Below are 26207 nucleotides of genomic sequence, written 5' to 3'. Positions count from 1 at the left end.
TGACTTCTCACTGCCGCGGACCCCCATCAATATGTTGTTCCAGGGACCCCCCAGAAGCAAAGATTTGAGTTACAAATGTTCGATTAAAAATATATATATTCAAAGATTTGCACACATTTTCACGATTTTTAAAAAAATAGCCAAAGTGTAAAATAATGCTTTTTTTTTGCTCAAATCAAAAGGTCTCAATGGGTTAATGCTCTGTGGTACGACTGTCGCTCACCGCTCTACAAGCTCACAACACTGTTGTGCAACACAATACGAAGTGAGATTGAAATGTCTTGAATGGTGTTCTCTTCAATACTGAAGCAGATGTAGGAACCAAGTGGACCCTTGGGAATGAAAACCACTCATAGCAGGAGTAACTTATGACAACATTCTGTTACAGGGTTTGTTTTGGAGAAAAAAGAAAAACATTTGTTTATTTCTACTGGATTCTACACAGTCAACCTGCTCCTATTCAACTAAACACATCAGTTCTGAATAAAAAACGAAACAAGTTTAATACAAAAGGTTTATTGAAACTATAGTCTTTCATATTGAATAATATTTGTCAGACTAAAGGTGTAGTAAGGCTAAGATCAGCCATTAGTTCACATTTGATTGCTAAAATATTCGCCCTCCATTCTTTGACACTTTTCAATATTGATACGATATTGAAGCATATTCCTGAACGGTGAGAGCAGCAATATTTCATTAATAATGTGATATATAATCTACAGTTCATATTACATTTTCTATCTGGATCAGAATCTTGGGTTGATATCCGGATCCATTAAGCCCAGTTCATGTGTTGTGACTCAACGGGGAAATAAATGCTTGATTTATACTTGCATCAAAAATAGCCAATTTACAAGCTAAAAAATGCATTGTGGGTTTGGAGCTATTTTTGGTGCAAGACACAGCATGCAACCAAGTATAAATCACCCTTAAAGGAGCAGTATGTTTTGTTTTGGTAAAATAACCGTTAAAATGTTTTGATAGTAATCATTGCTATAGAGTGTTAGTTCAGTAACAGGTCTCCATGTCTCTCCTAGTCCTCTAGAAATCTCATTTCCATTTGATTCCAGGAATCAAATGGAAATGAGATTTCCAGAGGGAGGGTTTACCAGGCTATGTCTCTCCAGCTCTTTGGAGAAAATTATCGTGACCTAATAAAGTATTTTCTGTTTACCAATCAAGAGAGAAGAACCTATACAGGATAAACAATTGAAATTGCATTTGGAATGCTTACATCAGACTACCTTTAAATGTACAGTTCAGTTTAAAGTCAAGTTTTGTCAGTTGACTGACACGGCCTGTACCATGAAGCAGTGGTTCTCAAAGTGTGGTCCAGGGACCCTCAGGGTTCCTTGAGGGGGTTCAAATGGACCCTTACAGGTCTGTAACTGAGAGTGTACAGACGTAAACTCTCTGAGTTATGGGGTCCTTGAAATTAAAATGGATAATTATTTATTTAATTATTTCATATTAATTTTTTATCCCAATTTTTCAAAAGTTAAACACAAATTCAAGTGTTTTTCAAAAGAATTCCATTAAAAAAAACATTTAAAAAAAATATCAAGTTGAGGGGAAAAAAATACTTTTAAGAAGTAGTGAAAATAGCAGACCTACAAGCTCACAACGCCTCGAGGCGTTGTGAACCCTTGGCCTACACCAAATAGACGGGTCAATTAGGTCTACTGTATATGAAACAATATCACTTAACCTCCCAAATCACAGACAGAGAGCTTCTCAAGAATGATACAGGAAGTAACCTTTGACACCTTGACTGATACCGACATCTGGTCTGGTCCATGGACTATACAGTTTGAGGGGGGGGTGGGGGGGCTTGGGGGTTCTGGGAGGGTCGTCAGAGTTTGGATGCAGGTTTAGGGGTTTTGGGCCTGGGGACCAGAGTCGGGAGGCGGGTGTTTTGGGGTTTGGCGGGGTCTTTCTGGGTGGGGTTAGGTTGGATGGTCAGTTTGGGTGGGGGTGCCGTTTAGGGTGGGGGTGGAGTGGGGACTTCCTGTGTGGGATCTTGCTGTGTGGGGTTGGGTGGGGGTACCGTTTCGGGTTGGGGTGGGGTGGGGTCGGTTCGGGGACGGTAGGGCGGTGGGGGCTGGGTGGGTACAGTCTGTGGTTGGGCCTGGGAGCTGAGGAAGGTGTGGTCCAAGTTCAGGTACGTCGTGAGGAACTCTGGGAAATCTCTCCTCTGCACCACTTCTAGGAACATGTTGGCTGCAGTGGTCAACCTCTGTACGGCTCTGGAAAACAATGACTCAACTGTTAATATGTACGGCTCTGGAAAACAATGACTCAACTGTTAACCTGTATGGCTCTGGAAAACAATGACTCAACTGTTAACCTGTATGGCTCTGGAAAACAATGACTCAACTGTTAACCTGTATGGCTCTGGAAAACAATGACTCAACTGTTAACCTGTATGGCTCTGGAAAACAACGACTCATCTGTATTGATATTATGTTTTAAGGCATGTTCTTCATGTACTGTATTGATATGTTTTAAGGCGTGTTCTTCATGTACTGTATTGATATGTTTTAAGGCATGTTCTTCATGTACTGTATTGATATGTTTTAAGGCATGTTCTTCATGTACTGTATTGATATGTTTTAAGGCATGTTCTTCATGTACTGTATTGATATGTTTTAAGGCATGTTCTTCATGTACTGTATTGATATGTTTTAAGGCATGTTCTTCATGTACTGTGTTGATATGTTTTAAGGCATGTTCTTCATGTACTGTATTGATATGTTTTAAGGCATGTTCTTCATGTACTGTATTGATATGTTTTAAGGCATGTTCTTCATGTACTGTATTGAGTTGAGGCCTTTCACTAACTCAACCCGCTCCCCAGAGTTTTTGTGTCTCCCATTGTGCAGGTTTCCATGGACAGTGATTACGGACCCCCAGCTGCAGATACATGGTGTGATTACGGACCCCCAGAGGAGTACTTTGTACACCTCTGTAAGTTGCATTCTTAACTCTTTCATTGCCATTAATTTTTAATTGTTTTATAAACGATGGCGCTGTTCTCCGTCACTTCCTTCATCAGGTTCACTTTCCACTCCCGGATCCAGAAATAACGTCATCCGAAGATGTTCGCTCCCGCCCACCTCCTGTTTATCTGTTTCCTGGATATGGTTTTATCTGGAGTTAACTGGTTTCGTCTAGACATGGTAGTGTTAACATGGTCTGACAAACGAAGGAAAGCTCCGGTTATATTTTCTTTTCTCTGGACGACGAACAGTTCTCCCCTTTGTGTTTACCAACGGTCTGACACGCCATCATAATATATATGTCACAGGGTGAATGGAGAACCAGGTAGATTGAAGACAGAGCGCTCGTTTTTAGGCACGGGGCTTCGGTGCGAGGCGGGGCTTTTCGAGACAGGGTTTATTAGCGAGGCTCGCGAGAAGGAGGACGCGGCGCTGCGAGGCGGGGGTTTATTAGGGGAACGCTGAACACACGTTCACACGCTTGTCCATGACGGAGGCGCGTCGACTCAGTAGAGCTTGAGGCCGAGGAAGCGCGCCGCGCGAGTGCCCGCGCTGACCGGCCGATAGGGACAGAATAGTTCTTTTCATGGATCTGTGTGTGTGTGTGTGTGTGTGTGTGTGTGTGTCAGGGAGAAACTAAAACAAAAGCCAGAACACAATAAAAGTATCTTAACAGTCCTGCTTTCAATAAACCAAATTGAAAGCATGAGCGCGTGCGTGCGCGTGTGTGTGTGTGTGTGTGTGTGTGTGTGTGTATGGTCGCGGCCATATATGTTGTGCACAAGCCTGGCTCGTGGCTCCCTCTAGTGTTGCTTCTACAGAATTGCTGGGTGGGTGGTAAAAACGAGCGCGCCTTCTTCAATCTACCTGGTTCTCCATTCACCCTGTAACATATATATATATAAATGTTCTGTGGCCAGCGGGGGAGGTGGGAAAGATGTACATTTGTGCCGGTATGGTGCCTTCAGCTTCCCTGCGCCCGTGAAAGTTACCTCGCGGGTGAAAACCTTTTCCTCTGGGGTCGGCCCATGGATACCGTTTGTTTCTACACACGACCAGACGATGGGTTATGGATGGATATAACATGTGTGTGACCAGTTGAAAAGGTTATAAAACACGAACATCGCTGTCAGTGGGTGAGTTTATTAATGAATATACTCTGGCAGTCAAAGAGTTAAAGGAGCACTTCATAAGATGACACCATTTGTGTCATTGGAGGGCTGTAGGCGGGTCAGAAACCTGCCTACCAGTGACATCATCAGGCTCTGTGCATGTCGTTGTTGTCGGGGAGAAACCTGGTATCTCCATATTTCAACTTTCTATGTTTTTTCATAAATAAATGCCCTTACACTTCATCATACTACAGTGACACACAAAGGAAGCAAAAATAGCAGATCTACAAGCTCAAAACGAACCGCGATGCGTGTTGAGCTTGTAGATCTGCTATTTTTGCTACATTTGAATTCTGAGGAGTAACAGTTTTGGATATAATACTGTATGAGGTTTCTACCCGACAACAACCATGTGTGTAGCTGACAGTGTGTGTTTGTTGCATAGTGTTTGTGTGTAGCTGACAGTGTGGTGTTTGTTGCATAGTGTTTGTGTGTAGCTGACAGTGTGTGTTTGTTGCATAGTGTTTGTGTGTAGCTGACAGTGTGTGTTTGTTGCATAGTGTTTGTGTGTAGCTGACAGTGTGGTGTTTGTTGCATAGTGTTTGTGTGTAGCTGACAGTGTGGTGTTTGTTGCATAGTGTTTGTGTGTAGCTGACAGTGTGTGTTTGTGTGTAGCTGACAGTGTGTACCTGACAGAGTGTTTATGTGTGACCTCTAGAAGGTTGTTGATGACCTCCACGGTGAGGTCAGTGACCAGAGCTCTGGTCACCGTCCGGTCATCGTCCTCCAGCCGCGTCCGGTGACGGATCCACTGCCACACCTAACACACACACACACACACACACACACACACACACACACACACACACACACACACACACACACACACACACACACACACACACACACACACACACACACACACACACACACACACACACACACACACACACACACACACACACACACACACACACACACACACACACACACAGATGGTCAGTATTTATTTCATAGTGTCACATGGGTGAACTCATGAAGAACTCTATACTGTGTACTGTATATTGTTTTTATAGTTACTAACACACAAATACTGCATATTTTATGAATTAACGCACACTGTGTTAAGTTATAAAACACAAAGGAAGGTAAAGATTTGAACCCTCAACTCACCTGTGATCTGGAGATCTCTGCTGTGGCCGAGTCCTCCACCTGACCTCTGTAGAAGAAATGACCTTTACCTGAGAGAGAGAGAGAGAGAGAGAGAGAGAGACAGATAGAGAGAGAGAGAGAGACATAGAGACAGACAGGCAGACAGAGAGAGAGAGAAAAAGATTAGTACTGTAACCAACATCCAGAAATACAGTCTTATGCTACTTTGACGTGAAAATAACGTATTTCTGTTGGCAGTCAATTAGCTACAGTCATATCTATACAGTCACATCTATACAGTCACATCTATACAGTCATATCTATACAGTCACATCTATACAGTCACATCTATACAGTCACATCTATACAGTCACATCTATACAGTCACATCTATACAGTCACATCTATACATCTATACAGTCACATCTATACAGTCACATCTATACAGTCATATCTATAGTCACATCTATACAGTCATATCTATAGTCACATCTATACAGTCATATCTATACAGTCATATCTATACAGTCATATCTATAGTCATATCTATACAGTCATATCTATACAGTCATATCTATACAGTCATATCTATAGTCACATCTATACAGTCATATCTATACAGTCATATCTATACAGTCATATCTATACAGTCATATCTATACAGTCATATCTATAGTCATATCTATACAGTCATATCTATACAGTCATATCTATACAGTCATATCTATAGTCACATCTATACAGTCATATCTATACAGTCATATCTATAGTCACATCTATACAGTCATATCTATACAGTCATATGTATCTATACAGTCATATCTATACAGTCACATCTATACAGTCACATCTATACAGTCATATCTATACAGTCATATGTATCTATACAGTCATATCTATACAGTCATATCTATACAGTCATATGTATCTATACAGTCATATCTATACAGTCATATGTATCTATACAGTCATATCTATACAGTCATATCTATACAGTCACATCTATACAGTCATATCTATACAGTCATATGTATCTATACAGTCATATCTATACAGTCATATCTATACAGTCATATGTATCTATACAGTCATATCTATACAGTCATATCTATACAGTCATATGTATACAGTCATATCTATACAGTCATATCTATACAGTCATATGTATCTATACTGTCCTCCACACAATAGAAACAGTCTTACCTGACAGCCAAGCATCAATAAAAAGTATTCCCACTGTAATGTTGTACTGTAAGCCATGAAGAGTCACTCCTCCCTAAAGAACATATACATATACATCTGTTATTAGACATTAAACATGGAACCTGGAGCTAAATCCTTTTACAACATCATGTAGAGAAGATTACTTTACTGTCTATAGTGTACACAAGACCACTGAAATTAACATTTTCAATAATAATTATTAAAATGAATTATTTAATGACGTACCGCTGGCATGGTGAGCAGGTCTTTAGCGGTCACTCTGACATCTTCTCTACGCTGGTCCAGCTGGTTGTCTCCCCGAGTGTGAGTCTGAAAGAGCTGGTATGACACCATGATAGTTATAGTTCACTGTTATAGTGTGAGTCTGAAAGAGCTGGTATGACACCATGATTGTAGTTCATTATATAGTTCACTACTAACTAAACAAATTATGAATACTTGAGCTGACTAAACATTTAAGTTTTGATAACTAACTGAAACTGTATAAAACTAACTCAAATCATGTGAATTTCTCACTTTCTGCATGTGTTCTATTATAATGTTGAATGTAACTCACTTTCTGCATGGGTTCTATCAGGCTCAGGTCGTAGACCATGAAACCGTCCACACCGGCTTTGATCTCCAGCAGTTTGAGTCTGAAATGTGGGCCAAAGGCATCGCAATGCATGGTTAGTATAGTTTACTTACTTAAGGCGGTTACACACCGGCGAATATGCGAATATACGCAAAATTCGGACTCGTTCCGAATAATTAAAAGACGCTTTTTCGCTACGCGAAACTGATGTGGAAGCTTGCATTGACTTTATAAGGTTTTTAAAAAAAAACGCATTTATTCGCATGAAGAATTCGCCCCGGTGTGTAAGGACCTTTACTTCATCCTCTTTGTCCCAGGTGGGACATATAAGGCTAAGACTAAAGGCGGTTACACACCGGCGAATGTGCGAATATACGCAAAATTCGGACTCGTTCCGAATAATTAACACATTAACCGCCAAGAACGTAGTCCTACGGTCCGTTAAATCCAACTGTTAAGCGCCGAGACCGTAGCCCTATGGTCCACGGTCTTTTCGCGCTAAAAATTTCCGGGTGCACTTTCGGATTTTTTTTGATCCACTTCCGTTTCCGGTTTGATGACCGGAAACTGAATTATTTGGGATCCGGTTTTGACGATCACGTCCGCCCTCGTTCTGCAGACGAAACTGAAACTCAATTCTCTTCCTGTATTTTTTTCTCCTCGCATTTCACTGTTTAACGTAATCCGCTCTAACTACAACATGGATACCCCGTTTGACACGTGGATTTCACTGGGAGATACAGTGAGATGTCGCGGATGTAAACAGACCGTGTAGAGCTCAATCTTAAGGATTTTAACAAGATCTATGGCGACATGAAAAAAACAAAAAACAACAAAAACACCTTGGCACTTATGAGATTAACCTCTGGCGGTCGATGTGTTAAAAGACGCTTTTTCGCTTCGCTTTTCCGCTTTTTCGCGCCATGTACGCTTGCATTGACTTTATAAGGTTTTTTAAAAAAGCGTATTATTGTGTGTAAGGACCTTAAGGCTTATAGTTTAGCTTTTATTAATATATGAGCCTAGTAAACACTGTTTTAGTCTTAGCCTTAAATAGTAAATATTTGCACCTTTTGTACCCGTTTCGTACCTCTGTTCTTGTATTTATGTATTATGCTCCTACCTGGTGACAGTGTCCATCAGTGTCCTGTAGGTGGTGCTGTCTGTCTCTGGGGGCAGCAGGGTGGCAGCCATGCCCCCCGTGGCCAGAGCCCCCCGTCTGTGGCAGGTCTGGACCAGCAGGTCCATGTAGGAGCGCAGGAAACGCTTCTGCATGTTCACGTACTTACTGCGGTCTGGAAGCACGAAGGACGACCTCTGACCTGGACAACACAACACAACAGTTAATACACAACTAATCTAAAACAATATAAATACATTTTAATACAGACAAATCAATACAATAAAAAAAAAATGAAATAGCTGATTTTGAAAGAAAATAAAAACGTTTGTATTATAACAAAAATAGCAGATTTACAAGCTCACAACATATTGCGCTGAGATGTGTTGTTGGATTGTTGATCTGCTATTTGCACTGAATGTTCGATGGGCCCCACATGGTTTAAATCACTAGAAAACAAGCGTAAGGCTCAGTCAGTGTCTCACCGAACTTGTTGACGAAGGAAGCAGAGTAGTCCCAGATGCCACAGTTCAGTCCTGCTGAATGCTCCTTCAACTCAAACAGGATCTCCTCCATCTCAAACGCCGCCAGAACGTTCTCTATGAGAACTGTGGCCTTGATGCTGCCCTGAGGTAGACCCAACTACACACACACACACACACACACACACACACACACACACACACACACACACACACACACACACACACACACACACACACACACACACACACACACACACACACACACACACACACACACACACACACACAGCTATTTTATTACAATGCTATTTTAGTACAACTTCGTATGACAAAGTATACAATAGGGCTTACTACTACTAATAATAATCATAATAATAATGAGTGTGTATGTGTTGTATGTGTTTACAAACCAACCTTATCTTGTGTCCACACAAAGATGTTGTTCCACAACCTAGCTTCATGGTAACTCTCCACCTGACAACCAATCAGAACACAGAACACAATGTGAGAGGAGAGGAGAGGAGAGGAGAGGAGAGGAGAGGAGAGGAGAGGAGAGGAGAGGAGAGGTGAACGGGATTTTGAGATATAGTCCAAGGCAGATATGATGAATTCTGTGTGTGTGTGTGTACCTTGGACAGGTAGAAGAAAGGTCCACTCTGCTGGTCAAACAGTTTCTTCCCACAGTGGAACATCAGCAGACCGAAGTCAAACAGAGGACCTGGCACCTCTTTACCATTCACCTAGAGAGACACACACACACACACACACACACACACACACACACACACACACACACACACACACACACACACACACACACACACACACACACACACACACACACACACACACACACACACACACACACACACACACACACACACACACACACACACACACACACACACACACACACACAGTTTACAATGCTATTTTTCATGTTTCTTACCATCTAACCCTAGCCCCTACAGTACATACATAATTGTAAACCTGACCGCAACTTGAATATTTTTCTAATCGTAACATGATCTCTAAAATCTGTATTAACCATGAAAACAACATTTCTCCAAACAGAAGGCTGTTTCTCTCTGTGTGTGTGTGTGTGTGTGTGTGTGTGTGTGTGTGTGTGTGTGTGTGTGTGTGTGTGTGTGTGTGTGTGTTTTACCATCATATTGTGCTCCACCATGTTCCAGGCGCGTGGGCGGAGCATCAGCACAGGAGCCTGCTTTATGGGAGGAGCCTCTGTCCATATAAGGAGTGATAACGTTAGGATAACGGCTTGATGATATCGATGGTGCAATTGTTCAAAAGTGGCGCGTAACTAAGGACAACAATTTATGCTTTGAGCGACAAGTGTTGTCGGCTGAAGTGTCGCCAAACAAAAGTGATGTACAAATGACAAAAACTAGAAATGTGTCGCCTTGTGGACCTCTGTAAAAATATACGCTTACAGACATCATAAAATGACCTGTATTGTGATTGGTTAGAAAGATGCAGATGGACTGCATCCACTTCCTTGTCTATGTTTTGTGGCAACTCTGTCTATCTGTAACTCTTGGTAACAGATAGATAGAGAGCTCATAGAGTATATAACTTAATGTTAGTCATGGTAACAGATAGATAGTGATCTCATAGAGTATATAACTTAATGTTAGTCATGGTAACAGATAGATAGTGAGCTCATAGAGTATATAACTTAATGTTAGTCATGGTAACAGATAGATAGAGAGCTCATAGAGTATATAACTTAATGTTAGTCATGGTAACAGATAGATAGTGAGCTCATAGAGTATATAACTTAATGTTAGTCATGGTAACAGATAGATAGAGAGCTCATAGAGTATATAACTTAATGTTAGTCATGGTAACAGATAGATAGTGAGCTCATAGTGTATAAAACTCACCAGGGAACAGGCCGTTCATGACCTTGTAGACGTTGTGAAGGCCTTTGATCTGGTTGTGGTACGTAGGACAGTTCCCGTCATCAAAGTCAATCTGACAAACAAACGACGGAGAGAGAGAACACTATATCAGCTTCAGGCTTACAGCGTTCCAGTTTAAAATGTGTCTGCATTACAATTACACTTGTTTATCCTGTATCCTGTATGAGTTCTCTCTCATGACTGGATCAAAATGCTATACTGACCTGAAAATGCATTTTCTGTTTAATAAAGAGCTGCAGAGAGAGACAGGAGACCCCTAGTTACTGAACAAACACTCTATAGCAATGAACTATATGTTAACTTAACTTATTACACAGCTTGGTTCTGATTGGTCAATTGCTGAATTCAGCGCTGTGTTATTTCTGGATAATGACGATGAGCTCAATAACAGACTGTCTGATCAAAGACTCAGAACACCTGCTGCTGCTTGGTTTGATGCTGTATCCAACATGAGCGCAACACTTATGGAATACTTTCATGGCCGTAAGCAAGGAAATACTTTGTTTTGTTGATACTTTTGGGTCAATGTATTAATTAATTTATTAAGTAGCCGGGTGATAAGTGGGATAATTGTCAGGGCGCTGGTCGTTGTTTAAAAATAACCCCCTTCAAATATATATATTCTACTGTGTATACTTTATTTGTTTATTTTTGACTTGTTTTCATTTTTCATTGCAATTGTGTCTTATTTGTTTGTATTGTCCTTTGTGTTAATGGTACAGTAAGATACCAGGGTTGTGGCTCTTTCGGAGCGGGAACTTTGTGGGGGGGAGGGGTACTGTACACTGTTTTCGTATGCTTTTTGTTATTGACCTGTATGTGAAAAAATTAAATAAAGAAACCTTGAACAAAAAAAATAATAATAATAACCCCCTTCAGGATGATTGACTATTATCCCTTCCATAACAGGGTACATGCAGCCCTTTACCTGTAAGCCTTGTGCCGGTGACTGCAGAGCCTGGACCAGACGCTCGGTGTCACAGGGAGCCAGGTCCCCCACGTCCACGTGTCTCCTGGAGAGCCTGGGGGGCACGGGGCCCACCCTCCAGCCGGGGTCCCCCCTCACAGAGGGCCTGACCTCGCTGAACTCTGGCAGGTCGCCCGTCATGTCCAGGTGAGCCTTCCTGGACACTCGCAACGTCAAGACCTGAACATACATGTAAACAACGTCAAGACCTGAACATACATGTAAACAACGTGAAGACCTGAACATACATGTAAACACAGCAAGGTCCTTAGAGTTAACATATTTTGACCGGGAAAGAATCTGTGTTATTTTTAGATTTCTTTGGCCATTCAAAAATAGCAGATCTACAAGCTCATTGCGGGACACTGAGTGCCGCACTATGAGCTTGTAGATTTGCTATTTTTGAAAAATCGTGAAAAATGTGTGCAAATCTTTCAATAACATTTCTAACTCAAATCTTTGCTTCAGGGGGATTCTACTAATGTTAAAAACGTATGTTTTTATATCAGTGGTTCTCAAACTTTTCAAACTCATGTCAAGGATCACCAAAATGATATGTATTTGGCCGCGGACCCCCATCTCAAAATATGTTGTTCCAGGGACCCTCAGAAGCAAAGATTTGAGTTACAAACTTGCTTTTGTCCTGCACCGAATATTTTTCGATCTACAAGCTCACAACGCGTCGCAGCGAGGCGTGTTGTGAGCTTGTAGATCGGAAATGTTTCGGCTCTAGGCTTACGATAAAAACATCTTTTAAATGCCATTCATAAAATCATCCTCTTAAAATGTTGTTGTCCTCACAAGTATTGTAATACAAATCTGTGTGTGTGTGTGTGTGTGTGTGTGTGTGTGTGCGCGTGTGTGGTGTGTGGTGTGTGTTGTGTGTGTGTGTGTGTGTGTGTGTGTGTGTGTGTGTGTGTGTGTGTGTGTGTGTGTGTGTGTACCTGGTCCACCTCCTGGTCAAACGTAGACACCAGCTCCTGAAGGAACATCATGGATGAAGGAGTGACCAGGTCTTCATACTCTGCTTCTAGTCCCGGAGGAGCCACACGCATCTCCATCTGCACAGAGAGAGAAGTAACTAGTAATCTACAAGTACCAGAGTAATCACCTCCATCTGCACACAGAGAGAAGTAACTAGTAATCTACAAGTACCAGAGTAATCACCTCCATCTGCACAGAGAGAGAAGTAACTAGTAATCTACAAGTACCAGAGTAATCACCTCCATCTGGATAGTGAGAGAAGTAACTAAGTACCGGAGTAATTCCCTGCGGCTCTGGACAGCCTGCCCCTTAAAGGGATAGTTCACCCCAAAATGACTTTTTTTCCTATCGATTAGTCAACTTTTTCGTGCCAAGGACCCCTGAAGATCCTATGTATTTGGCCCCCATCTGAACATGTTTTGTGCCAGAGACCCCCAGAAGAGAAGACGTGTGTTTTTCAAACACTTTCAAGATTTTTCTAAAATGTTCAAAAATATCAGAACAGCAGTACAGTACATACAAGCTCGCAGTGACGCGCTGTGAGCTTGTAGATCTGCTATTTTTGAATAGCCAACGCTAAAATCTGAAATGACACAGATGCTTTGCCGGTCTAAAATGGGTTAACACCAGAAATGACCCCCCCCCCCCCAACTGTTTACTGTACATATATGTTTTATTGCTACTAGTGTTGATGATGTCTTGTTTATTATTGTATAGTATTGTATGTCTTTAAATGTCTTGATGAATTGAATACACAGGACCACAATGGAAACAAGCCCCTAGGGCTTTGTGTGCTATCCTTTTAACCAGGGGTCTTCAACATTTTCAGGCCAAGGGCCCCCTAGCTGAGAGAGAGATGAAGCAGGGACCCCCTACTCTATATTGTATAAAATTGTGTTTCAGATTAAACTTTTGCTGCTCTTTTTTCCCCTCGACACCTATAACTCGATCTCGATATAAGCCGATCTACAAGCTCACAACGGCGTTGTGAGCTTGTAGATCTGCTATTTTTGGCTGAAGTTCTCCTCAGAAAAAGGGATGCTAGGGTTCAAGTGGTTGTAATGTAAGAACTAAGAAAAACATTATCATATCACACAAAGATTTGGCGGACCCCCTGTAGTAACTCTGAGGACCCCCTAGGGGTCCCGGACCCCCTGTTGAAGACCCCTGCTTTTAACAATCTCTGTAAAATCGTACCGCTGTACTATTTGCAAACTGTTAATGAAGTATTCAATCAATCAATCAATCAATCGTACATGATTGATGGTAGAAATGAGTTCTGAGACCCAGGTTGGAATCCTCTTAGGCAGGAGGACATGAAAGGTACGGATTACGGATTGCAGCTTTAAAGTTGGTGTTTGTCAGAACATGACGCCCCCCCCCCCCACCCCTTTGAGTTCAAACAACCCAAAAAACACACTGTTCTCACGTGTACTTGTAGCCATAGACAGTATTCACAACAATCGATTAAGTATGATCAATGTTTTTTTGTTGTTTTCTATTTTTGTCTTTTCTGTCATGGCAGTTATTGCTATTTAGTTTTTTAATTGTTTTAATTTTATCTTTTTCGAAAGAAATATTTTCAAATCAAATCAGTGAATGTGATAGATAGTGGGATACATGTACATTCTGCACATATAGTTTCTCTTCATACTGTACATAATTGTGTGCATTATTCTTGTTGCACATACAGGCAAACAGGGCCGGATACAGAAATTATTAACTGGGGGGGCATTAATAAATGCTGGGGGGGGGGGGCTTTTTTACTTTTTTTCCCCAGTTTTTTCGGCTGTTTGTGTATTACTGCTTCCTATTGTTCTTTTGGGCTTGTTTTCCTAGGCTTCTTTCTCTCGCAATATCTGGCAACACTGCCCATGGAAAATCAGGGCAGAGGATTATTTGAATTGTGCAATGATACATGATGGAATATGATTAAGGATTATTTTGATTATGGTAAGCTCACATTTCATATCATGACATAAATGTAACTTTCACAAAAAAAATAAAAAAAATAATAATTAAAAAAAAATTAAGATTTGTTTTGGGGGGGGGCAGTCAGGGCATTTATGCCCCCCCCTTGCCCATGCCTAGATCCGGCCCTGCAGGCAAATGCCATACCTTTCAACAGCTTTATATTGTCGATTTCAGTCTCACTAAGTTATGACTTAGTCATTACTGTTATGTGTGTTGTTACTACGCAGTAAAGTCCTTTCATGTGTAGCAACGTAAAACGTCATTTAACTCTCACAGTGTACAAATGTAACCACATTTGTACACTGTCATGAGTTAACCCATAAGACTGGGAAAGCGTCTGTCATTTTAGATTGTTTTTTTGGTGGCTAGATTTTAACCACTTCAACCATTATCTTAAACCATTATCTTATACTTTGGCTATTGAAAAATAGCAGATATACAAGCTCATAGCTCTTGTGGATCTGCTATTTCTTTTTAAATCATAAACATTTGTGCAAATCTTTGAATATATATATTTTACTTTTAAAGCGATCATTTTTGACTCAAATCTTTGCTTCTGGGGGGATTCTACAAATGTCTTATAAATCCTAACAGTTTTTTGAACAAAACGTATGTTGCTATAATATCAGTGGTTCTCAAACTTTTTCATGTCAAGGACCCCCAAAATTATATGACCCCCATCTCAAAATATGTTGTTCCAGGGACCCCCCCACCAGAAGCACAGATCGTAGTTAAAAATGTTCGCTCTAAAAAAAAAATATATATAAAATCAAAGATTTGCACAAATTTTAAATATAAAAAAAAAATAGTAGATCTACAAGCTCATATGGCGGCAGCGGCACCATGAGCTTGTAGATCTGCTATTTTTTGAATAGCCAAAGAAATCTAAAATGACACAGATGCATTCCGGGTCTTAAAGGGTTAAATGAATCAGTCTCTTTTCAGTCACTTTGCAGAATATAAAGGTCAACATAAGGAGTAAAAAGGTCTACATAAGGAGTAAAAAGGTCTACATAAGGAGTAAAAAGGTCTACATAAGGAGTAAAAAGGTCTACATAAGGAGTATAAAGGTCAACATAAGGAGTATAAAGGTCTACATAAGGAGTAAAAAGGTCTACATAAGGAGTAAAAAGGTCAACATAAGGAGTAAAAAGGTCAACATAAGGAGCGTTACTTACAGACATGTTGCTGTCAGGCTGCGTCTCTCTGTCTGGACTTTGACAAGGAGACACTGCTGGACTGGGCGGAGTCACAGCTGGACTGGGCGGAGTCAGAGAGTCCGGGGGCATTGACTCCTCGGGCGGGGGCTCTGATTGGCTGGGAGGAGAGTCCAGGGACATTGGCTCCTCAGGCGGGGGCTCTGATTGGCTGGGTTTGGACCCCGTTTGTCCAGGCTCTGACACTGTTTGATCTGGTAAATAATAAGGTTCAAGGCAGTGGGTGTTTGTTCAGTAACAGTGTTAAATAGATCTATATAATATTGTGATATAGGGGCATACGGCCCTGACAGGGGTTCACTGCGGCCCCCAAAATGATTTCAAAAACATTAAATCATATTACCTCTTACGCCGCCGTCACCATCCTTCTCCTCGCTGCTCGTAGCAGGTCGCTCTGCATCTCTCTCTCTCTGCTGACTGAAGTCTATCTCTATCACGTCTATGGCTGAGAGAGAACAATAGCAGGACGGTTTATTGGGGCTCTCTTAACCCATTAATTAAACCTGGAACGCATCTGTGTCACTTTAGATTTCTTTGGCTATTCAAAAATAGCAGATATACAAGCTCATAGCGCGGCACCGAGTGCCGCGCTATGAGCTTGTAGATCTGCTATTTTTGAAAAATCTTGAAAAATATTTTTTTCGATTTTTTTCAAAAAAAATTTAGAAAACATTTTAAAAAATCGCCTCAGGTCTTAATGGGTTAAACTAAATACATTTGTTTCACCACTAATGCCAAATCTTTGTATAATTAAAGTAGCTATTCTTCTGAATAAATGTAATAAACAAAATGTGTAAAGTGATATATGTATTTATAGCAGCGACCGAGACAACAGGCTGAAAAACAAAGCCAAGTGACAACTGTGTAAGTGAACGTTGAACGCACGCTTGTGCATCCATTAGGGGCGGCCATAGCTGAGTGGTTAGTGAGCCCGCCTAGGGAGCCAGAAGCCCTGGTTGCCCCAGGTACGATTCCAGGTCAGCTCGGCATATGCGTCGATGAAATGAAATTTGTCCCTGAGCAAGACTCTTAACCCCTAATTGCTCACAGGTTCTCATTGGAAACAAGACCGCAAGGACTTTCATGAACGACCTGTTAAAAGGAATTATCCTTATCCGCACAACTGGTTGCGCATGCGGCCCTGAAAGGGGTCCACTGCGGCCCCCCAACATGATTTTCAGAACATTTTAAATCACACTACCTCTTATGTCGCCGGTCTTCTCCCCCAGCCCCCCCTCGCTGCTCGTAGCAGGCCGCTCTGCATCGGTCTCTCTCTCTCTCTGCTGACTGAAGTCTACCTCTATCACGTCTATGGCTGTGAGAGAACAATAGCCGGCCGTCACCTCGCTGCTCGCAATTAACATAGTAAAGTATGCAGTTGTTCAGTAACCGGGGTTTCCCCGTCTCTCCAGCTCTCTAGTAAACTGAAAATACATTTTCAGGTGGGTTGCCAATTTTATCCAATCAGGAGAGGGTACCCATTTATCAGCTTCAATGGTCCCATTTCAATTGTGTCTACTAATTGTTTTGTGTCGTCACTTTCAATGTCACTTGTTTGTCCTGTATCCTGTATGAGTTCTCTCTCCTGACCTTGCAGGATTATGCAAAGGCTAAAATGTAACTTAGATTAGATATCATGTTATATAGACAGATGCCAGGTCATTGTTGGCCTGTGTATAGTTTCTATGTAGGCTGATGATAGGTTCTTGGTTTACGTATGTATTAGTTATTAATAGATTATTGGTTTACTATGTTTTACTTTATTATTAGATTACTATTTTATGCATTTGATGTATTATGTGTATTATGATGTATTATGTGTATTATGATGCATTATGTGTATTATGATGTATTATGTGTATTATGATGTATTATGTGTATTATGATGTATTATGTGTATTATGATGCATTAACTTGTGTCCTTGCTTACTGTAAGTCGCTCTGGATTAAGAGCATCTGCTAAACTGTAAACTGATTGGATAACATTGGTATCCCGATCTGAAAATATATACATTGTGTTTACTAAAGAGCTGGAGAGACATGGAGAACCCTGTTACTATAGAGCTGTTTGACACTTATTTTAACAACAAAAAAAGATCACTTACAGTAGCTTTAAAGTCCTACACAGTGCACTGTTGACAGGTTTAATTCATTGTCTTGTCATTAAAGGGGAGGGTCATTAAAGGGGAGGGTCATTAAAGGGGAGGGTCATTGTGTTTATCATGTAAGGAGTCTTACCGTGCATTTGAAGCAGAGAAAAGAAATCCATCTTCTTCTGATCTGGAGCGGGGGGGGGCTTTATTCCTGGAGATGTAAGTAGAAGATTATGGTACTGATCCTTTTTAAATATTCACAATATCATATCACTTCAAAATAAGAAACATGTAGGGCAGGGGTCTTCAACGTCTATCAGGCCAAGGACCCCTTAGCTGAGAGAGACATGAAGCTATAAATATTGTATTACTTATTCATTTGCTATTTGCGACCAAGTGGAGCTTACTATGTAACCGTGCTCGGGTTGTGTGTGTGTGTGTGTCTCTGTCCGTGTGTCTCTGTGTGCGTGCACTGCCTCAGCCCTGTGTGCAGCCAAGTAAATGTCCAATATAGACGTACCATACATCAAATGAAAGGTCTTTGAAAACTGAACACACATGTCAAGGTTGCGTTTAAGCCCGCCCCTTCCCCCGGAAGCCACGCCCCGGAGAAGGCTCCTAAAAACTCCCCATTGAAACCCCATGTTAAATGAAAAGTGCCCGGATCTACCCCCCCTAAGTGGGGGTCTACGAACAAATACTTCGGGCTCCGCCCCCCGGAAGTGGGTGAAACAGGCACTTCAAACACTTTGTTGAATTGTTCAAAAACATTCAAAGTTTTTTTTTTTTTAATTTGTATTTTTCTAAGATGCTCCTTTTAACGCAGATTTGTTTTGTATTTTTTATATATTTTTTTATTGGTTACTTTTTTTTAGATGATTTCTTTTCATTATTATTAAAACATTTTGGCGTTCGCTTCCCGCGTTCGCGCGTCTTACTTGTGTTGATCAGTGTGGTTCTGTGTGTGCTTGTGTTCAGTGTAATGTACCTGTATCTCTCTTAACACTGTAGCTGTGTTCAGTGTAATGTACCTGTATCTCTCTTAACACTGTAGCTGTGTTCAGTGTAATGTACCTGTATCTCTCTTAACACTGTAGCTGTGTTCAGTGTAATGTACCTGTATCTCTGTTAACACTGTAGCTGTGTTCAGTGTAATGTACCTGTATCTCTGTTAACACTGTAACTGTGTTCAGTGTAATGTACCTGTATCTCTCTTAACACTGTAGCTGTGCTCAGTGTGGATATACCTGTATCTTTCTTAGCGCTGTAGCTGTGGTCAATGTATTGTAGCTGTGCTCAGTATGGATGTACCTGTATCTTTCTTAACGCTGTAGCTGTGTTCAGTATGGATGTACCTGTATCTTTCTTAGCGCTGTAGCTGTGTTCAGTGCATTGTAGCTGTGTTCAGTATGGATGTACTGTACCTGTATCTTTCTAAGCGCTGTAGGTGTGTTCAGTGTATTGTAGCTGTGTTCAGTGTATTGTAGCTGTGTTCAGTGTATTGTAGCTGTGTTCAGTATGGATGTACCTGTATCTTTCTTAGCGCTGTAGCTGTGTTCAGTGTATTGTAGCTGTGTTCAGTATGGATGTACCTGTATCTTTCTTAGCGCTGTAGCTGTGTTCAGTATGGATGTACCTGTATCTTTCTTAGCGCTGTAGCTGTGTTCAGAGCGGATGCGAGCCAGGTTTACAGGGTGTTGGGTGTAGAGTTGAGCGGGGGGCTTCTTCTTCTTCTTCTTCACCACGGGAAGATGAGCAAAGATGGTGGGGATGGCGTCACTTCTGAGCCGCGTCCGGCCCTTCCTGTTCAGGCAGAACTGGTCCTCCTCAAAATGCACCTGCAGAAAGTTTTAGTCATATTTTAGTCATCTGAAATGTTTTACTCTTAGTCTAGTTTTAGTCAATTAAACAGTTGATTTAGTCAGCTAAAATATATTTTGCCAGGCCTTGATGGCGTCATAATGCCTGTTTTATACGTAGCTGTATGCCGAATAAATAGGTGAGCTTGTAGATCGGCTATTTTCGGAGCGTAGCCCTGCAGTCATGCATAAAATGGCTTGTCTTAGTTCTACTGGATCTCTTCTCCACTAGTCTTAGTTCTACTGGATCTCTTCTCCACAAGTCTTAGTTCTACTGGATCTCTTCTCCACTAGTCTTAGTTCTACTGGATCTCTTCTCCACTAGTCTTAGTTCTACTGGATCTCATCTCCACTAGTCTTAGTTCTACTGGATCTCTTCTCCACTAGTCTTAGTTCTACTGGATCTCTTCTCCTCTAGTCTTAGTTCTACTGGATCTCTTCTCCTCTAGTCTTAGTTCTACTGGATCTCTTCTCCACTAGTCTTAGTTCTACTGGATCTCTTCTCCACTAGTCTTAGTTCTACTGGATCTCTTCTCCACTAGTCTTAGTTCTACTGGATCTCTTCTCCACTAGTCTTAGTTCTACTGGATCTCTTCTCCACTAGTCTTAGTTCTACTGGATCTCTTCTCCGCTAGTCTTAGTTCTACTGGATCTCTTCTACGCTAGTCTTAGTTCTACTGGATCTCTTCTCCGCTAGTCTTAGTTCTACTGGATCTCTTCTACGCTAGTCTTAGTTCTACTGGATCTCTTCTCCGCTAGTCTTAGTTCTACTGGATCTCTACTCCACTAGTCTTAGTTCTACTGGATCTCTTCTCCACTAGTCTTAGTTCTACTGGATCTCTTCTCCGCTAGTCTTAGTTCTACTGGATCTCTTCTCCGCTAGTCTTAGTTCTACTGGATCTCTTCTGCACTAGTCTTAGTTCTACTGGATCTCTTCTCCGCTAGTCTTAGTTCTACTGGATCTCTTCTCCGCTAGTCTTAGTTCTACTGGATCTCTTCTCCGCTAGTCTCAGTTCTACTGGATCTCTTCTCCGCTAGTCTCAGTTCTACTGGATCTCTTCTCCGCTAGTCTTAGTTCTACTGGATCTCTTCTCCGCTAGTCTCAGTTCTACTGGATCTCTTCTCCGCTAGTCTCAGTTCTACTGGATCTCTTCTCCGCTAGTCTCAGTTCTACTGGATCTCTTCTCCGCTAGTCTCAGTTCTACTGGATCTCTTCTCCGCTAGTCTTAGTTCTACTGGATCTCTTCTCCGCTAGTCTCAGTTCTACTGGATCTCTTCTCCGCTAGTCTTAGTTCTACTGGATCTCTTCTCCACTAGTCTTAGTTCTACTGGATCTCTTCTCCGCTAGTCTTAGTTCTACTGGATCTCTTCTCCGCTAGTCTCAGTTCTACTGGATCTCTTCTCCACTAGTCTTGGTTCTACTGGATCTCTTCTCCACTAGTCTTAGTTCTACTGGATCTCTTCTCCACTAGTCTCAGTTCTACTGGATCTCTTCTCCACTAGTCTTAGTTCTACTGGATCTCCTCTCCACTAGTCTCAGTTCTACTGGATCTCTTCTCCACTAGTCTTAGTTCTACTGGATCTCTTCTCCTCTAGTCTCAGTTCTACTGGATCTCTTCTCCACTAGTCTTAGTTCTACTGGATCTCTTCTCCACTAGTCTTAGTTCTACTGGATCTCTTCTCCACTAGTCTTAGTTCTACTGGATCTCTTCTACGCTAGTCTTAGTTCTACTGGATCTCTTCTCCGCTAGTCTTAGTTCTACTGGATCTCTTCTACGCTAGTCTTAGTTCTACTGGATCTCTTCTCCGCTAGTCTTAGTTCTACTGGATCTCTACTCCACTAGTCTTAGTTCTACTGGATCTCTTCTCCACTAGTCTTAGTTCTACTGGATCTCTTCTCCACTAGTCTTAGTTCTACTGGATCTCTTCTCCGCTAGTCTTAGTTCTACTGGATCTCTTCTGCACTAGTCTTAGTTCTACTGGATCTCTTCTCCGCTAGTCTTAGTTCTACTGGATCTCTTCTCCGCTAGTCTTAGTTCTACTGGATCTCTTCTCCGCTAGTCTCAGTTCTACTGGATCTCTTCTCCGCTAGTCTCAGTTCTACTGGATCTCTTCTCCGCTAGTCTTAGTTCTACTGGATCTCTTCTCCGCTAGTCTCAGTTCTACTGGATCTCTTCTCCGCTAGTCTTAGTTCTACTGGATCTCTTCTCCGCTAGTCTCAGTTCTACTGGATCTCTTCTCCGCTAGTCTTAGTTCTACTGGATCTCTTCTCCACTAGTCTTAGTTCTACTGGATCTCTTCTCCGCTAGTCTTAGTTCTACTGGATCTCTTCTCCGCTAGTCTCAGTTCTACTGGATCTCTTCTCCACTAGTCTTGGTTCTACTGGATCTCTTCTCCACTAGTCTTAGTTCTACTGGATCTCTTCTCCACTAGTCTCAGTTCTACTGGATCTCTTCTCCACTAGTCTTAGTTCTACTGGATCTCCTCTCCACTAGTCTTAGTTCTACTGGATCTCTTCTCCACTAGTCTTAGTTCTACTGGATCTCTTCTCCACTAGTCTTAGTTCTACTGGATCTCTTCTCCACTAGTCTTAGTTCTACTGGATCTCCTCTCCACTAGTCTTAGTTCTACTGGATCTCTTCTCCACTAGTCTTAGTTCTACTGGATCTCTTCTCCACTAGTCTTAGTTCTACTGGATCTCTTCTCCACTAGTCTTAGTTCTACTGGATCTCCTCTCCACTAGTCTTAGTTCTACTGGATCTCTTCTCCACTAGTCTTAGTTCTACTGGATCTCTTCTCCACTAGTCTTAGTTCTACTGGATCTCTTCTCCACTAGTCTTAGTTCTACTGGATCTCTTCTCCACTAGTCTTAGTTCTACTGGATCTTTTTTTGTCATAGTTTTAGTGGACGAAATTAACACAGATCCGATATATTTAGGGTGAATTGTCCAGCCTCACATGATCCAGTGTACACAGACATGCTTACCTCACATCATTTAGTTTGTGGTTGTTGTAGTTGTTGGTGATATTTTGGACATGCTTACCTCACACAGTTTGTAGTTGTTGTAGTTGTTGGTGATTTTAAAGTTGTTCCTGCTGACCTGAGCCAGCCATCTGTTCCTGCGCTCCGTGTCGGCAGGGAAGCCGTACATTCTCACCCTCTGTTCCGAGCGGTTGTTACAGCCCTTAGCAGAGCAGCACACCATGATGCAATCTGATTGGACACACCACATGTCAATCACACCATGAAGCAATCTGATTGGACACACCACATGTCAATCAATCATGCCATGTTTGTGCATTCTGAAGTGCAGTTAATAATAATGTGAATAATACATCACACTTATATAGCGCTTTTCATACGCTATCACCTCCTGAATGTTATATAGAGTCTGGAACTACACCTCCTGAATGTTATATGAGCTGTAGGGGGTGCTATGGGGGTCGGCGACCCCTTAGTTCTGGCGCTATGGGGGCTGGGGGGCTGGGAGCTCCACATGCACACGCGAGCACGCACCGTCAGCTGCGGTCTTAACACCTTAAAGTTTAAACAATAGCCTCTCAAGGTTCGCGCCGTCAGCGGCGAGCCGTTCTCAATAGCGTCTACCTGGCTGCTTTGCATAACATTAGGCTACTCGAGAAAAGCCATGGACTTGAATTGAATGTGTTACATTCCTCTCACAATGAGAGACAACAGTCTCTGCACTGCAGAGTGTGAAGGGGATCGCTTAGAAGAGGACCCAGTTCTCTGAGACAAGACAAAGACAAGTTGTCTGATTATTTTGTGTGGGTGAGTCTATGTAAAGGGCTTTTATATAAAACTAAAAGGAAAATAAAATAATTAATTAATTGAAACAAAAATAAAAACAACAAATTAACAATGCAACTAAATAATAAGATATAATTACATTAAAAATCACATTTTGAATACAGTATTTCAACTAGCACTGAGCTGATTGGCTATGTGCACATGCGTGCACGTGACGTCAGAAAATATAGCCCCCCTAGTTCAAAAATCCACAGTTTTTGTTTTGATTGTTTTGTTCATTAGCTTAGGGAATATGTTAATGTATTAATAATGACTACATAGTTAGTTACACATATCGGTTTCAATAATATATAAACACAGTTAATGTAGCCTTAGATCAAGACTATCGTAAATGTATTTGACAAATAAAAAGATATATAAGGTGCTTAACCGCTTGCCCCAAATGTTAACTAGCGGTCCGGAGTGTTTGTGTAATGTATTAGTCCGTATTTTTCAATAAATAAGTGTTTTAATCCCGTCTGTGGCCGATTATGTCGGAAGTTCCCAATGGTCAGTAGTGACGGGGCGCATCCGGTGAAAGCCGGAATTACATTCAATGTAAACAGGAAGTAAACGAGGAGGAAAACATGGCGTTCGGCCACAGACGGGATTAAAACACTTCTTTATTGATAAATATGGACAAATACATTACACAAAGAGTTCAGACCGCTAGTTAACATTTGGGGCAAGCGGGTAAGCACCTTATATTTATCATTTGTACATGTTTGGAGAAATACGGGCTTTACTGGTGACACCCAGGGCAAACTAGGGGGGTGGAGCTAAGACTCGTAGATATAAAAATGTGAAAATCGATTAAATACATCTAGGATAGTGTTGATATAAGGCTAAAACTGATGCATTTATTGAACTGACAACTATTAATGAATGAATGAATGAACAAAAACTCTCAATTCTGCCTCTTCAAATAGAACTGTTAGAACGCTAAAGAACTTCCGGGAACTGTTGTTCTCATATCCCCCCCCCTCTCTCTCTCTTTCCCTCTCCCTCTATAGCTATAGTGATCAACAAACACAGTGTAATATAATAATATATTATAATAATACTGCTATAAGTAATGATGGTATTGTGGTTTTAAATGTATTATTACCTGGTAATAAGCAGTGAATGAATCAGTGTGTTAATAATAGGAACTATGAAGAGTCTCCATCGCTTTAGTTCCTCGGGAGCGGATGTGACGTCATCTTAGTTCCTCCGTTACTGTCTGATCATTGGACAGATGGACTAGGGACCGGATGTGACGGAATGCCAAACTAATCCTAGGTTATTTTTTTCCCCTTGACCAGCAGACAGACCTTTGGTCATAAAAACCTAATATAATAATATAGCATAATAATAGATATAAATATACTTGTTGGACAATTTCTTTATCACATCTAATGATGGTGGTTTGACTTGTTTATCCTGTATGAGTTCTCTCTCCTGATTGGTTAGGATTTGTGTCCCCAACCTTAAATGTTTATGTTTACTAAAGAGCTGAAAAGACAAGGAGACCCAACACTCTATAGCAATTGATTGATTGATTGATTGATTGATTGATTGATTGATTGATTGATTGATTGATTGATTGATTGATTGATGTACTTTATTTAGTAAGACATGACAACATCAGTACATGGAAGTACAAATTCACAATACAAGGTCTACTAAACTGGAAGACTCATTAAGCACTGAGCTTGTTTAAGATGAGAACCCCATGCACACAAATCATGATGACATATAAGAGACAGACAGATATACACACTACTATACATATAAGAGACACACAGATATACACTACTATACATATAAGAGACACACAGATATACACACTACTATACATATAAGAGACAGACAGATATACACACTACTATACATATAAGAGACAGACAGATATACACACTACTATACATATAAGAGACACACAGATATACACACTACTATACATATAAGAGACAGACAGATATACACACTACTATACATATAAGAGACAGACAGATATACACACTACTAAGAGACAGACAGATATACACACTACTATACATATAAGAGACAGACAGATATACACACTACTATACATATAAGAGACACACAGATATACACACTACTATACATATAAGAGACAGACAGATATACACACTACTATACATATAAGAGACACACAGATATACACACTACTATACATATAAGAGACACACAGATATACACACTACTATACATATAAGAGACACACAGATATACACACTACTATACATATAAGAGACACACAGATATACACACTACTATACATATAAGAGACACACAGATATACACACTACATACAATCAGCGTTACAGGTTACTGGTATGAAGAGTGAAAAATATGTACAAGATGATTGTACAATGATTAATGAGTTAATTGAGCAATGATTACTATCAGAAAATAAAGATATTTAACACTTATTTTAATATTAATAATAATAATAATTATTACTATTATTATTGCTATTATGATAATAATACAAATTATTATTATTATTATTATTATTATTATTATTATTATTTTATAATAATAAAAATAAAAGGACTCAGCTATGCCTATTGCCTCACATAAACAAACAAGGTTAAAAAGTACCCTAATCGAGGCCAGTTTGCGGGGCTCCTCGGTGTGCGGCGCAGCAACGGGAGAATTAGAAACGGCAGATCTACAAGCTCACAACG

General features: G+C 40.9%; 1 protein-coding gene across 2 annotated transcripts; it reads right to left on the bottom strand.

The window, feature by feature from the left end:
• Nucleotides 1–1697: 1697 nt before the first annotated feature.
• ugl (ureidoglycolate lyase) lies at nucleotides 1698–24720 on the bottom strand. 2 transcript variants are annotated; one of them, XM_080416807.1, is made up of 21 exons: nucleotides 24620–24720; nucleotides 22748–22917; nucleotides 19481–19682; nucleotides 17990–18055; nucleotides 16953–17066; nucleotides 16095–16196; nucleotides 15713–15945; nucleotides 12521–12637; nucleotides 11538–11756; nucleotides 10571–10661; nucleotides 9832–9908; nucleotides 9296–9406; nucleotides 9081–9140; nucleotides 8667–8823; nucleotides 8185–8383; nucleotides 7044–7122; nucleotides 6713–6805; nucleotides 6467–6539; nucleotides 5285–5352; nucleotides 4801–4931; nucleotides 1698–2246 (listed from the first exon to the last, which is right to left on the bottom strand). In XM_080416807.1, the coding sequence occupies exons 2-21, from the start codon at nucleotides 22907–22909 to the stop codon at nucleotides 1982–1984; spliced, it is 2619 nt and encodes an 872-aa protein (XP_080272933.1). In that variant the 5' UTR covers nucleotides 22910–22917; nucleotides 24620–24720; the 3' UTR covers nucleotides 1698–1981. The 2 variants fall into 2 exon arrangements, with proteins under 2 accessions (XP_080272933.1, XP_080272934.1); XM_080416808.1 differs by lacking the exons at nucleotides 19481–19682; nucleotides 22748–22917; nucleotides 24620–24720 and adding an exon at nucleotides 19092–19102.
• Nucleotides 24721–26207: the final 1487 nt, after the last annotated feature.

The sequence above is a fragment of the Gymnoscopelus braueri genome (genome assembly GCF_963280865.1).
Source record: "Gymnoscopelus braueri genome assembly, chromosome: 20".
NCBI lineage: Eukaryota > Metazoa > Chordata > Actinopteri > Myctophiformes > Myctophidae > Gymnoscopelus > Gymnoscopelus braueri.
The sequence above is the reverse complement of the archived record's forward strand: the minus strand, read 5'-3'. Positions and strand labels throughout refer to the sequence as shown.